At 34.3% G+C, this 12731-nt stretch overlaps 1 protein-coding gene across 1 annotated transcript; it reads left to right on the forward strand.

Moving 5' to 3' along the window:
- Nucleotides 1-248: 248 nt before the first annotated feature.
- Nucleotides 249-12424, forward strand: LOC117921040 (proteasome subunit alpha type-3). The gene is made up of 10 exons (XM_034838796.1): nucleotides 249-431; nucleotides 751-790; nucleotides 885-968; nucleotides 3152-3225; nucleotides 6712-6798; nucleotides 6913-6997; nucleotides 7163-7209; nucleotides 7982-8047; nucleotides 11664-11754; nucleotides 12132-12424. Exons 1-10 carry the CDS (start codon nucleotides 328-330, stop codon nucleotides 12201-12203), a joined length of 750 nt encoding a protein of 249 aa, XP_034694687.1. The 5' UTR covers nucleotides 249-327; the 3' UTR covers nucleotides 12204-12424.
- Nucleotides 12425-12731: the final 307 nt, after the last annotated feature.

The following is a 12731-nucleotide window of genomic DNA, read 5'->3' on the forward strand; positions in this document are numbered from 1 at the left end:
CAACCTATATTGTTAGGTAACCTTCTTTAGCTAATTATAATTTATAAGGACAAATAAGTTAATTTGATACTTTGGAATAAATTTTAAGTTAATTTTATTAAATATATTTAGTATTTAAAAAAAATTAAATTTTATGTACTTTCACCGAAAACATAAAATAAATTAAAAAAACCCCAAATTGGAAGAGAGGTAGGATCAAGTGTAGTCGACCCAACATCTGTCCTGCCCTATTTCTTGAGAACGAAGCCACCTCAGTCTACATAGAAAAAGAACCGGAGAGATTGGGAAGAGAAAAGGAGGAAGAAGAGGAAGAAGGAGAGTGGAAAGATGAGCAGCATAGGAACTGGATACGATCTCTCTGTCACCACATTCTCTCCTGATGGCCGCGTTTTCCAGATCGAATACGCCGCCAAAGCTGTCGATAACAGCGGGTTAATTCTCCATCTCCTCTTTTTTTTTTTTTCTTCTTCTTCTTTTTAACCTAAATCATCTGTTTGGTTGCTAAGAAAGGGTGGGAGAAATGAACGGAACCTCAAAATTTAGGTGTGATATTTGAAGGATCGGGGAGGGAAAAATGAGAAATACAGCTGTTTGGCGGAGTTGGAGTTGGACTGGGGTTGAGCTTTCATGTCTGGTTGGGGATTTTGGAATTCGGATTGTTTTGTTTGTTTTCTTCCGTTTTTTGGCAACCAAATGGAGGGTTTTTAGAATTTTCTTGTCTGACAAGTTAGAATCTTGTTGTTGTTCCAGGACTGTCATTGGGATTAAATGCAAAGATGGGATTGTCTTGGTGAGTGTTTCTATGATTTTTCTTTCTTCTTTCTGTTGTTTTCTGGTGTTTGGGATTTTTTTTGATGTTGGATTTTGGTTGTTGCGGGGTTTAGGGAGTAGAGAAGCTTATAGCGTCCAAGATGATGTTGCCGGGTTCCAATAGAAGAATTCATTCTGTGCATCGCCATTCTGGCATGGTAACTTTTTATGCTTGCTCATAATTTTTATTCGAGTTCAGTGTTTCTTTTCTCTTTGTTAGTATTTGTTGGTGGAGAATTTTTCAATATTTAAATTTGGACATGCCATTTTTTGTCTCGATAACAACCCTACTGATAACATCATTACCCTCTAGCTTTGTCATTGGCACATTGTGAATTTCGTTCTTCCTTTTTCTCCCATCACAAGAACAGTAGGTTTAGCTACCAAGAGGGCAGTTAGTTCCGCACAAGGATTTTCATTTTTTTTTAAAGCAGAAACAACAGTTCATTTCATTGAATGAAGTAGAAAGTAAAAAGGATGAGATATCCTTCAAGGATGTATATAATCTGATAAAAAGAAATGAGGATTACATTTACAAAGCTCCAAGCCGGAAAAAAAGAGGAGGATCAAAGCAACAAGCCTAAGAAAGAAACAGCAAACAAAACTCAAGGTGGTAGAAAATCCCCTGCAAAGGAATTTAATTGTGAGACACATGTTATCTATCTCCTCCAGTATCTGCTTAGCTGAGTGAGAAATCCAAGTGCAAGAACATCCCATATGTAAAAAGATTGAGAGTAACCACTCATCATACTTCCACACTCCTTTCTTTCCCCTTTTGACACCAAAGAGATGATAGTGTTACATCTTCTTCTATTAAGAGATTCGAAATACCCAGAAGTCCTTCTAAAAGGGCCAAAATATCTACATCTATGGGAAACTCCATGCCAACATGTTTGGAAGGTTTGGAGAAGGCTTTCATTTTGAATGTTATCATCTCTTAGAGTATTTGACTGTCACAAAGTTGCAATTGTGGTGGTTGGTGGATTGAAGATGGTACACTGAAGGAGTTTCATCATTGAGAGTTAGAGATAATTTAATCTTTCTTGAAGAGCACTATGTTGGGTGTTTTGTTTTTAGTTATCCACTATGCTTAATGATTCCCCTTGTTAGAATTTTTTTTTTATTTTTATTTTTTATAGTTAATTCCCCTTGTTAGACAATGATTAATGGATATTTATGGATCATGATTATTATTTTTTTTAATAGGCCATTTTAGACTATGATTCATTCTCATTAGAATTCTAAAATTTCCTTCTAGTTTTAAAATTGTCAACAACAATTCTTTATGTCGTAGATCTATTACAAATTTCCTTGGAACTGAAAACAATTGATCTATTTTTCATTTGGCATTTTTGTTAAATTCTTGATTAAGCAATACTCAAATCAAATTCTCTACAGCTGCATTTGATTTTTTATTTTTAATTTTTTTGGGAGAAAAAGGAGTGCAGTGGGTGCAAGGTTTTGGTTGGGGTTTTATTTTAGGGAGATAGGCTCTCCTGGGTATGGTCAAAGGATGGTTATTTTTCAGTAAAGTCATTCCAAGGCACTTTATAGAAAGGAAACAGCACTCTTTCTAGTCATGGAAATTTAGAGATATTGTGCCCCTTAAAGTAAGTTTATTTTTAGTCTCTGCTCAATGGTGCACAACCTTTGGTCTTGGGAGTGTATCATTTTTTGGGGTGGTTTGGTTTATGCCTGAATCTCTTAATGAGTGTTTATTCTTTTTTGGGATGACTTGGGGTTTACCTGGATCTATGAAACCACGTGTAGTTGTAATGTGAAGTTTGAGAAAAAGAGGGTGAGGATGTGGAGGACAACACTATTATGCTTAGCTTTGTGTGTTTGGATTGGAGGAAAACGAGCAGCTGGATTTTTAATGGCATGGAAATATTGAAGATGCAACTGAAAAACTCCTTTCTTGAACTTTTTGTTTGTTTGGTTAAGGGGTTCTTGAAAGAGTTTATTCTTTTTGTTTTTGTACTTTATTGATAACTGAGGGATTTCTGAGGTCTCTGTTTTTGCCTTTTCTTTCTGCTTATCTAACGCTTTCCTTTTTTCTTATTGCTGTCGCCTGTATACTTACCAGTGCACTTGGATGATATACCCCTTTGGCATTCACTAATTTATTATTTTCTTGCTGATCAAAAGATAGAACACATTTTATTAGTTGACCAAATTCTTGGAACTGCATGTTTGTGTCATGAACAGGTGCTGATGTGTAAAGAGGGTTTCATAATAATTTGATAAAAAGAATTACGGAATGAAATTTTTTTGGTGTTGTTTTTTCGAAGAGCTTTCAGGTTTTGTTATGTCATTCTTCCTGATGTTCTTCCATTTACAGGCTGTAGCCGGACTAGCTGCAGATGGGAGGCAAATTGTTGCACGAGCCAAGGCTGAAGCCACCAATTATCAAAGGTTTGCTTTCTAGCTGTATGGACACACACACACACACACACACGTATCTCAAATATGCTTTTAACTCAACTGAATAAGGACTGCTAAATTTGACAGTTGTAAACATCTAGACGTGATGTGCTCTCTCTCTCTCTCTCTCTCCTTACCCTTTCTCACCCTCCCTCTATTCCACTCTCAATCACTCTCTCTTCCTCTCGCAACACATAAGCACATGGTCCTTTGTGGTTGCATGGATGGTAGTGCATAAAGATAGATTCCCACATTCAAGAGAACTCCATATTTTTGCTTGGAACTCGGCTAAAAAATCTGAAAGCATACAACACATACCCACACATAAACATCCAACATCTGATCAATTTGTTTATTTGCTTCTATTATTATTATTATTATTATGATGATGATGATGATGAATTTATTGACCTACATTGTTTGAATGATATAGCCTATTGTTTGTGATGCTCAGGGTCCCAAACCCTTGTAGTATAAGCCTGCCATATATGTTTCATGGTCTGTGGCCCATAATTCCTAATAGTCAGCATTTACTGACAAAATTAATTCAAGAAATTTTGGAATGAGTTGCAACCCTGCTTTTTGGTGTTTTTATTGGTATATTTATCGTCAATTTGCCTATAAAAATGATGATTTTGAAGTACCCTGATCCATAGTCAATAAATTAGAATTATTGACATGGAATTATAATGAGAATAAGGCACTTTCTATGTCTGAAGTCTATTATGATTTCAGAATTATTTTTGTATCATTTTTTTAAATTAATTTTTATTTTCAGATATTTTTTCTAAATAGAGAAAATAAAAAATTACTTTTATCAGAAATATGAAATCTGAATGATACTGTAATATCAATTTTTATTTAGATTTCAGACAAATTTAGGTGTACTTGGACTTCAAATAAAAAAAGGAAATGCAACCTAAGTGTCTAAAGTGACACATTAAAACACATCAATATATTATCTGGACGATATTTCAACATTGACTGAACACCTGAGCATGCTTTTGAATTGCTGATCAACTAGCTTGATTGGACATATTATCTGCATCACATGCCTTGCATGATGTGGTCAGGGTTTACCAGAAAGCTTCTGACACAATTGAAGTATCCAAGTGATGTAGTCAACATAACAACCATTGAAGGAAATGACCTATTTTAATATTTGCATGCTAGATACATACAATCATGTGTACTTTGCATAAATGCACAAATGAATTTGTACTTGAATGCGGAATGGAGTAGAAAGTTAGTCTTAGGAAAGAAAAAGGATGATTTGCCTATAAAAAAAAATGGAAAGCTAACGATTCAAATTATTTTAATGTTTGATTATTTAGTTGGCACACAAAAAAACTATTTGAATTCCCGGTAGAAAGAGATTTTGCTAACACAAAAGCCTTTAATGCTGCCCACCATCCCTTCTTTTTTCAAAATTTTTTATGAATACGCTTTTTTGACATAGAAGTATGTTTTTTTGGAACTGCCATTCTAAAACTAAGAGGCTACTCATTGTTATAGTTGATGTCAAAGACATCTGGTTATTGTTCAAAACAAATTGTTACTATTCATTATCAATCTATTTATTCTCTAGATGATACTCTCTTTATAAAAAAAAAAATAATAAAAAATATATAGAGATGGAAAATTTGAAATCGCATAAAATCTTACTAAGAACAAAAAAAGAAAAACAATATGTGATTTTGTCAAAAAAAGTTGTATATTTCTATTTCATACAATATCTGAAAGAAAGAATAATTCGTACTGATTGGTACCTTTATATATTTTATACTCATTCAAATCTATAGTATTCATTGTGCCATAGAAATAGAATTCGTTGAAGTTGATAAAATATAAAATAAAGAACCCAAAGGGGTGATGGGAGTAGAATGAAGTTTTGGAAAGATAAATGTTGTAGTGAGGAGCCTTTAAGTTCGATATTCTCATCCTTGTTTGCCTTAACTGAATCGAAAGAGGTGTGAATGGCAGATTTATGGTAGTAGGGGGGAGGAGGAGATTGAAACTTCCGTTTTACAAGGAATCTAAACGATCGAGAGAGTTGGATATCGTGGAGCATTTCCTGTTTAAACTCCAAGGATAATTAATGAATAGGAAGGAGGAGGATAGAGTAGTTTGAAAGGGCGATAGCAAAGGGAGGTTCTTTGTAAAAGCCCTTTATTCTCTTTTGGAGTTAGATTATGCCATCCCTTTTCTGTTAGGAATAATTTGGAACTCCTAGATTCCTTTTAAAGTGAGTTTTTTTTACTTAGGAGGCTTGTTCTAAAGCATTGACTTTGGACTAGTTCTAAAGAAGAGGTTGGTCATTAGTCAATAGGTGTGCTCTATGCAAGAAGGCGGAATCCATTGATCATATTCTTCTTCATTGTGATAAGGCTAGAATTTTATGGTTAGTATTCCTTGGGTTATTTCTCCCGCGGTTAGGGATACTCTCCTTGGGTGACATGACTCTTTTGTGGATAGACAACAAAAGAAGGCTTGGAGAGCCGCTCCTTTATGTATTTTTTGGACTATTTGGAAGGAAAGAAATCGAAGATTGTTTGAAAATGAGGAGATCTTTCCTTAAGAATCTATCTCTTTGGATTAAGGTGTACATAGATGGAAGCCCTATGTTTCTAATTGATTTCATAGATTGGTTGGATTCTTGTTGAGGGAAGGAGTAGTTTTTTGTTTCCTTGCTTTTTTGTTTTACCTCTTGGCTTACTCTCTTGTGGTAGTTGCTCTTTTTAATACATTTTCTTATTTATCCACAAAAAATGGAGGAAAAAAAAAAGGAGAAAAGAGTTTGGCCCCTCTCCAGTTTATGTTTCTCCATTGTCTTTTGGTTTTGCACTGAATTCACTATGAAGCAGAAAAAATAAATTGGAGTTTATCATTAATGGGTTCCAATCAGTACATTGTGTGGAAAAAAAAAATCAGCTTGTTTTGACCATTAAGCCATTTGATTCTTATTATTTTGCATCACCTTTTTTTTGAAGGTTGGAAAGCTAGATTAATGAAAGATTTGAGTGGAGCTTGTCCTCGAGGCCTACCTTAAGTGGTAAGGTGTTGAGGTGGGCCTATGGAGGGTTCCAGGTTTGAATCTCAGTGGGAAAAAGAAAAGGAAAAAAAGTTACCCATCAAAGGAGGAGATTTGAATGGAGTTTAACCAAGAAAAGGAAAAGAGAGAGAGAGAGAGAACAGTTGTTTATCCATGCTTTAATAGGTGTTAGGTATCTTTATTTGATTGTTCTGGTACTAAATTACTGTTGAAGTGTGTTAAAATGTAGATTGATTTTATCTATTTTTAAGTTAAAATATTCAGAATGAAGATTGGTTATTAACATATTCAGTAGAGATTTGGCCAACTTACTTGGCATTTTGGCCTACTTGTCACAACATCCAAATAATTCTATTCCTGAGCATTCACTATTCTACATGTTGTTCATTGTTTTGATGACTGTTTGTTATGGGCTGGCTCTGCAGTGTGTATGGTGAAGCAATTCCTGTGAAGGAACTTGCCGAACGAGTGGCTAGTTATGTGCATTTATGTACCCTATACTGGTGGCTCAGGTTCAGTAAATATCTCATGACACTGCTCGTCATTTATTTGATTATTTTTTCCCCTTTTAAATGAAGTCTATGTGCTTTTTTTTTTTTTAATGAGAATAATTACTGATGATGCAGACCTTTTGGATGTGGAGTAATTCTTGGAGGTTATGACAGAGATGGACCACAATTGTACATGGTTGAACCTTCTGGTGTTTCCTATGTGAGTTGATATTTGGCATAAGTTGTAGAGCTGTGGTTATCAACTGTAATCTGTTATGGGCTTTTACTCATGTATCTACTACTCTTTCAGTCTTCAGAATTTATGTGGTGGTTTTATTTGGGAATTTTTTCATTTTGTGCTTGTTTTTTTTTTTTTTTGTTCTAGAGGTACTTTGGTGCTGCAATTGGAAAAGGCAGACAGGCTGCTAAAACGTAAGTTACAGTTTATTTGTTTGACTGTGTGTTATATATGGATAATCCTGAAGGTAGAAAAGATCCGCCCATTCCCCCAACCCCCAACACATGCACACCCCCAAAAAGGAAAGAAAATTCCAGATGGTACTGGAAAGATCTTCCAGAATTCCAGTGTTATATTTCTAGATGAGGGCTGATGAGTTTTTGCTTCTTTTTGTTCTTGCCTTTTGGCGACGCTTGTATACTCCCTATATGCTTTGGGTTGCCTCTTAAGCGCCCTTTTTTCTTAATATATTTTTTCTGTGTGTTTATCTATCAAAAGAAAAAAAAAAGAATTCCAGTGTTTATTTCTCTATGTTCATCAAATCCTTTTTTTTCCATGATTGTTAGGATAGGAAGTGACAAGTATGATGGTTATGAATTTTTTGATTGAATGGAAAGGAGCCACTGTTCTGTGGGCCTCTGGATGTGAATTATTTTTCCTGCCTATATTTATTGCTAGGATTCACTGTAGCAAGTCTTAGTATCTTTGCTTCCATCTACAATAGAAGAAAACAAGATAGGATAAAATGTGGGCCAGTTGATAGTAATAATGATAGTTGGTTACATAATTTTCTTATTAAAATGTTGATGGGGGTTATCATCTTTTGTTTCTATACCTAGAATTTTTCTGTTGGTGCTAGCTTATTTTAATTATTATTATTATTATTATTATTATTATTATTATTATTATTTTGTTGACAAAATCAATTAACATTGCTGATATAGAGTTAAAATTACTTATGGACAGAGAGATTGAGAAGTTGAAGCTTTCTGAATTGTCTTGTCGGCAAGGGGTTATTGAAGTAGCCAAGATGTGAGTAGCATTCTTTTACTGTTATAATATTGCCTTTTACGTTTTGTGACACTGATCATGTCTATATTTTACTGTTTTTCACTTTTGTTTAATATATAAAAAGTGTTTGAACTGAGGGGCTATTATTTACTCTTTTTTTTTTTTTTTGATAGGTAAATATTTACTGTTTTGTTTATTATTCTTTGTCATAATGTTCTTAGTGCCATTATATCAAAGTGCTGTTTTAAAAATAGATGTAACATAAAAAAGGGTGTACTTGGTTGTATTTTTTTTTTTAATTTAAACTTTGAACCTAATTTTGCTAATCATGTTGGGAAACCTGTTTTTTTAGTCTTTGTTTCAAAATTTGATATAAACAATTAGAAAGAACATAAAGGTATAATCTTTTCTTTTGATTCAAAATTTTTTAAAAAGGGAAATTAACATTTACACGCATCCATATCTTATTTTTCTTTACCCAACTAACGATATTGACTTCTCACCTGTGAATATTGAAAAATTTTTAAAATTCACAAAAAGTTATCAGAATATTGTCAAAAGAAAGTTTCTGTTTTTTTTTTTTTTGGGTTTTGTTTTTCTATTTTTTATGTAATTACCAAACATTTTTCTGGTATAAAAAGAAGACAAAATTAGACTTATCAAACATGTTTAATATTTATAGACTCAAAATATATTTAAGAAATCATTTATATTTTCTACTTTTAAAAATAGTAAAAATAGAAGAGTATCCAAATGGCACACTTACCAAACATGTTTAATATATTTGAAAAATCATTTATATTTTCTACTTTTACAAATAGTAAAAAATAGAAGTGTGTCCAAATGACACCTAAAATATTGCCTACAACCAAAGAGAAGAATAGTTTGTTCTGACATTGTTGCTATAATTACAGTGGTAGATTTTTACATTTTGTTTAAAACTTACAGGATCGTTTAGTTATCATGATTGTATATTCTCTTTATTCTCTTTACTATAATAAGCAAAGCTTCAAGCTCAAATTGCCTGTCTGTATTCCACTCCGAACTGTGATATACTTTGATGAAACCATCTAGGATAAGGTTAACTTCTGAAATAAAAGAACTAAGATATGAAAAATGAGAGAACCATTGTGTCTACAAATGAGGGGTTATTTCAATGCATTTCTCAAACACATTTTCGTATTTTTAAAAGAAAAGAGGAACATCTGATGACAGACTTTCATTTGTTGCAAGCTAGATTTTGGTTTTTAACTGATAATAGGATCAAAATTGATGTGGCACAACCACCTATCAAAAAATAAAATAAAAAAATGATGTGGCAACCTGGATCTACTTCAAATGCTAGATTGGTAATATTTATTTATTTATTTCCTTGATTCTGCTGGGAAGAGAGGGGAGGAGGATTACAATCATTTGTTAGGAACAAATCTCACAAAATTGATGGGAACAAGAGAGATACTTAAAATGCCTTAATATTGAGCGGATGTTTGAACAAAAATAACCTCATTCAAAAAAATATCCTCATTTAATAGAGCAGCTCCTAACTCTCCACATCGAGTTGGCCATGTATATCAAACATTGCCAATTTGTCTAATACTTGGTGGAATACTGTCTAGCAACTCTGTGTACAAGAAGCCTTGTAAGTTGATCCCTCATCTTTGCAAAAGGACTAGAAATTTGCTCAGACTTTAGCTTTTCCTTAATTGCTGCTTCATCTCTTATAAGAGTTTGATCATGATGTGTTGGGTTATAAGCTATGTTTGATTGCAAATTTATTGTCACATTACAAATATGGAAGTAGCTGAATTTGCTGAATTTCCATGCCCAGATTTTGAGGAGAATCTTTAACCATATAAACTTACACCATTTTCCTTTGCTCTAAACTCAGCATCTGCATTGGACCTTGCCACTGATTACTGTTGCTTAATTTACCATGTTCAAGATTGCAACCAACAGATTTACATGGAATGTAGAACTCCCATGAGTGAGAAAACGATCCAATCAGCAGCTATATAGGCCCTAACCTACACATTGTCAAATCTGCTATAGAAAATTCCCTTGCCATGACATGCCTTCAAATACCTTGACACTCTATATGCAACTTCCAAATGATGAAAATTCCCTGGCTCAAACTATATGTATTAACTAATCCTGTAGGCGATATGTGAAACAAATGACAGATGAATCAAGCTTCATACAAGTTTCTGGTACCAACTGGACCTGGAAGGGGAGTTCCACCTTCTTCACCTAGCCTATGGTTTTTTTGTCTGGTTAGCTGTGTGGGAAAAACTTTGAAAATTGACCAGTTGATGCAGAGGGGAAGGATCTTGGTTAATTGGTGTTGGTTTTGGAAATTCGCAATGACCTTGCAAACCATATTTTGGTCCACTAAGTAGTAGCATGGACACTGCAGGTCATGTTTGGTATTAGTTTGGAAATTGTACTTTGTATAGGCTTACCATTATGAGGTCAACAAGGATATGGTCATCAAGCACCAAAAGCTTTACCAAACAAGTGGACTTGGAAATGTTAAAACATGGGACAGATGAAGTAAGCCATGATCAAATATTTGTTCCTTAAAACCACAAGCAACAAATTCATCTCTAGGTAACCTGTGTTCATGACAAGAGGAGAGCATGTATTTGGAGGAAACACTAGCCAGTTCTATATTTGACTATTTGAGCAGATTGTCCATGGAATGAAACATTGTGATTATGCATCCTTAGGTCTAAAATCCAACAAATATTAGTGGGGTTAGTTTTTGGTTGAACCGATCACTTTTCTGGAAATGCCCATGTTTTGGATAATTGTTCTTTGTTAGAAACTTGAGAAGCTGATATGTGATTCCTGATAATATATTGAATGAGATTTGAGCCTTTATTTTGTGGGTATAATGGGAAGGTGACATAGGAATTAATTTGAGTTTTATATTCAGTGGGGCACTTGACTCATACTTAACACACATTTGATTACTGGTGACTAACAATTGTTCTTCGACTTATCATGGTATCTTCACTGCATACTTAAGCTAGCTTTGGCCAAATCTAGTATGTTATCAACTTCTAGTATTTTTTAATTTTGTTCAATATTTCAAGTTTAATAAAAGAACTTGAGAATATATGAAGTGATTATTATCATCTTGATAGGAAATTTATGAAACTGAAATTTCCTTATAGTTCCAGAAGAAATAGCTTTTGACGGTTAATGGAGCCTTAAGTTTGCTAATAGAAAGCTATGATTCATTGATGTTGGTTTCTACCTGTGTCCCTGACACTTGACTCAAGTGGTAAGGGTAGGGTGAGGATGGGAATGTTCCAGGTTTGTTTCCATGAAAAGAACAGAAATTGCTTCTATTGTAGCAAGTTCCCTGTGAAAAGTATTTTAGGCCTTGTACCGGAACTCACTGAGCATTATTTGCCAAGCTGGTCTTTAAGGGTCTGTAGGCCTTTCATCACAAACACAATAGATCTTTGATTGATTTATGAAGCTTTTCACTTGCTTTTCCTGAAATGAATATTTCTATCTAGATGAGATGGTTATTTGTTTTCCATGTTCTGAAACTTACATAATGGATCTTCAAATTTTCATTTTATTTTTCTGACCCAGTTCATGGTTATTTTACATTAATGGTAAACAGCATTTATGGGGTACACGATGAGGCCAAGGACAAGGCATTTGAGTTGGAAATGAGCTGGGTTTGTGAGGAGTCAAACCGCCAGCATCAGAAGGTAATCTCTTGAATTTATCAAGATCAAGAAATATCAATTTAACACATATCTTGAAGACATCTACCCTGTTGATTGCACCCATGCTCACTAGCTGGATAGCTCTGGTGTTCAACCACTCCTTGATTGTGTTTCTCTGACTACTCAATGCACTAAATTTTACACCTGCCTAAAAACATTTGATTGGGGGTTTTCTTACAAATTGAAGTCAGCTGGAAGCCTGGAATGCATGTTTTGATGGTTGCCTCTCAAAGCTGTTCCATTGTGCAACTGCATTTCATTGAACTCATCCCTGCCTCCCCCACCTGCTCCCAACAGGGAATGCTATTTCATCTTATTATGCACGTGGATGAATGATTTATTTTATTGTTGCTTCCCAGATTCCTGATGACCTTTTAGAGGAAGCCAAGGCAGCAGCTAAAGCAGCTCTGGAAGAAATGGATGCAGATTAGTTGGACGGACCTAAGCATTCATGGGTCCACCTCTACTCTGCTCTTTAAACTTTTTTATTTGGCTTGCCCAAATGGTTTGTTGTGACAAATTAATGCTTAATTTCTAGTGAAATTTGCAAAATGTAGTGTGGCTCAGATTGGTGGATTTTTTTGTTACAATGGGTATTCTACTGATGTATCAGTATCATTACCAGTTAAAATATTTTCTATTTTTCCTCCAAGGTTCATTTGGCACTTGTCCAGTTTAGCCAGAGAGGATGTTCATATGGTTCGTAAGAGAGGGTGCAAGGTCTACGGCATCAGGTAGACTGTACGTTATCTTGGGAATTCAAGTGAAACATACTATTAATAGTCCTCACTTTTCACAAATAAAGTACATTACAGATCTACTATGCAAGGGAAAAATGCAATATGCTAGTGGTAATAGTGCTCCTACGATGAGTGGCAAAGACTTGTAGCCTGTGGCAATGATCCTATTGAAACTGCTCAACTATATAGAAGCATGGTAAGAGCACTACGGTATGTAAC

This window comes from Vitis riparia, chromosome 8, assembly GCF_004353265.1.
Source record: "Vitis riparia cultivar Riparia Gloire de Montpellier isolate 1030 chromosome 8, EGFV_Vit.rip_1.0, whole genome shotgun sequence".
Classification (NCBI taxonomy): domain Eukaryota; kingdom Viridiplantae; phylum Streptophyta; class Magnoliopsida; order Vitales; family Vitaceae; genus Vitis; species Vitis riparia.

Bases quoted from the DNA above. Each gene is read 5' to 3' on its own strand.
- LOC117921040 (XM_034838796.1), top strand. From the start codon at position 328: ATGAGCAGCATAGGAACTGGATACGATCTCTCTGTCACCACATTCTCT. The intron at 8,048-11,663 runs GTGAGTAGCATT...AATGGTAAACAG, and splicing joins GTTATTGAAGTAGCCAAGAT to CATTTATGGGGTACACGATG. The intron at 11,755-12,131 runs GTAATCTCTTGA...GTTGCTTCCCAG, and splicing joins CAAACCGCCAGCATCAGAAG to ATTCCTGATGACCTTTTAGA.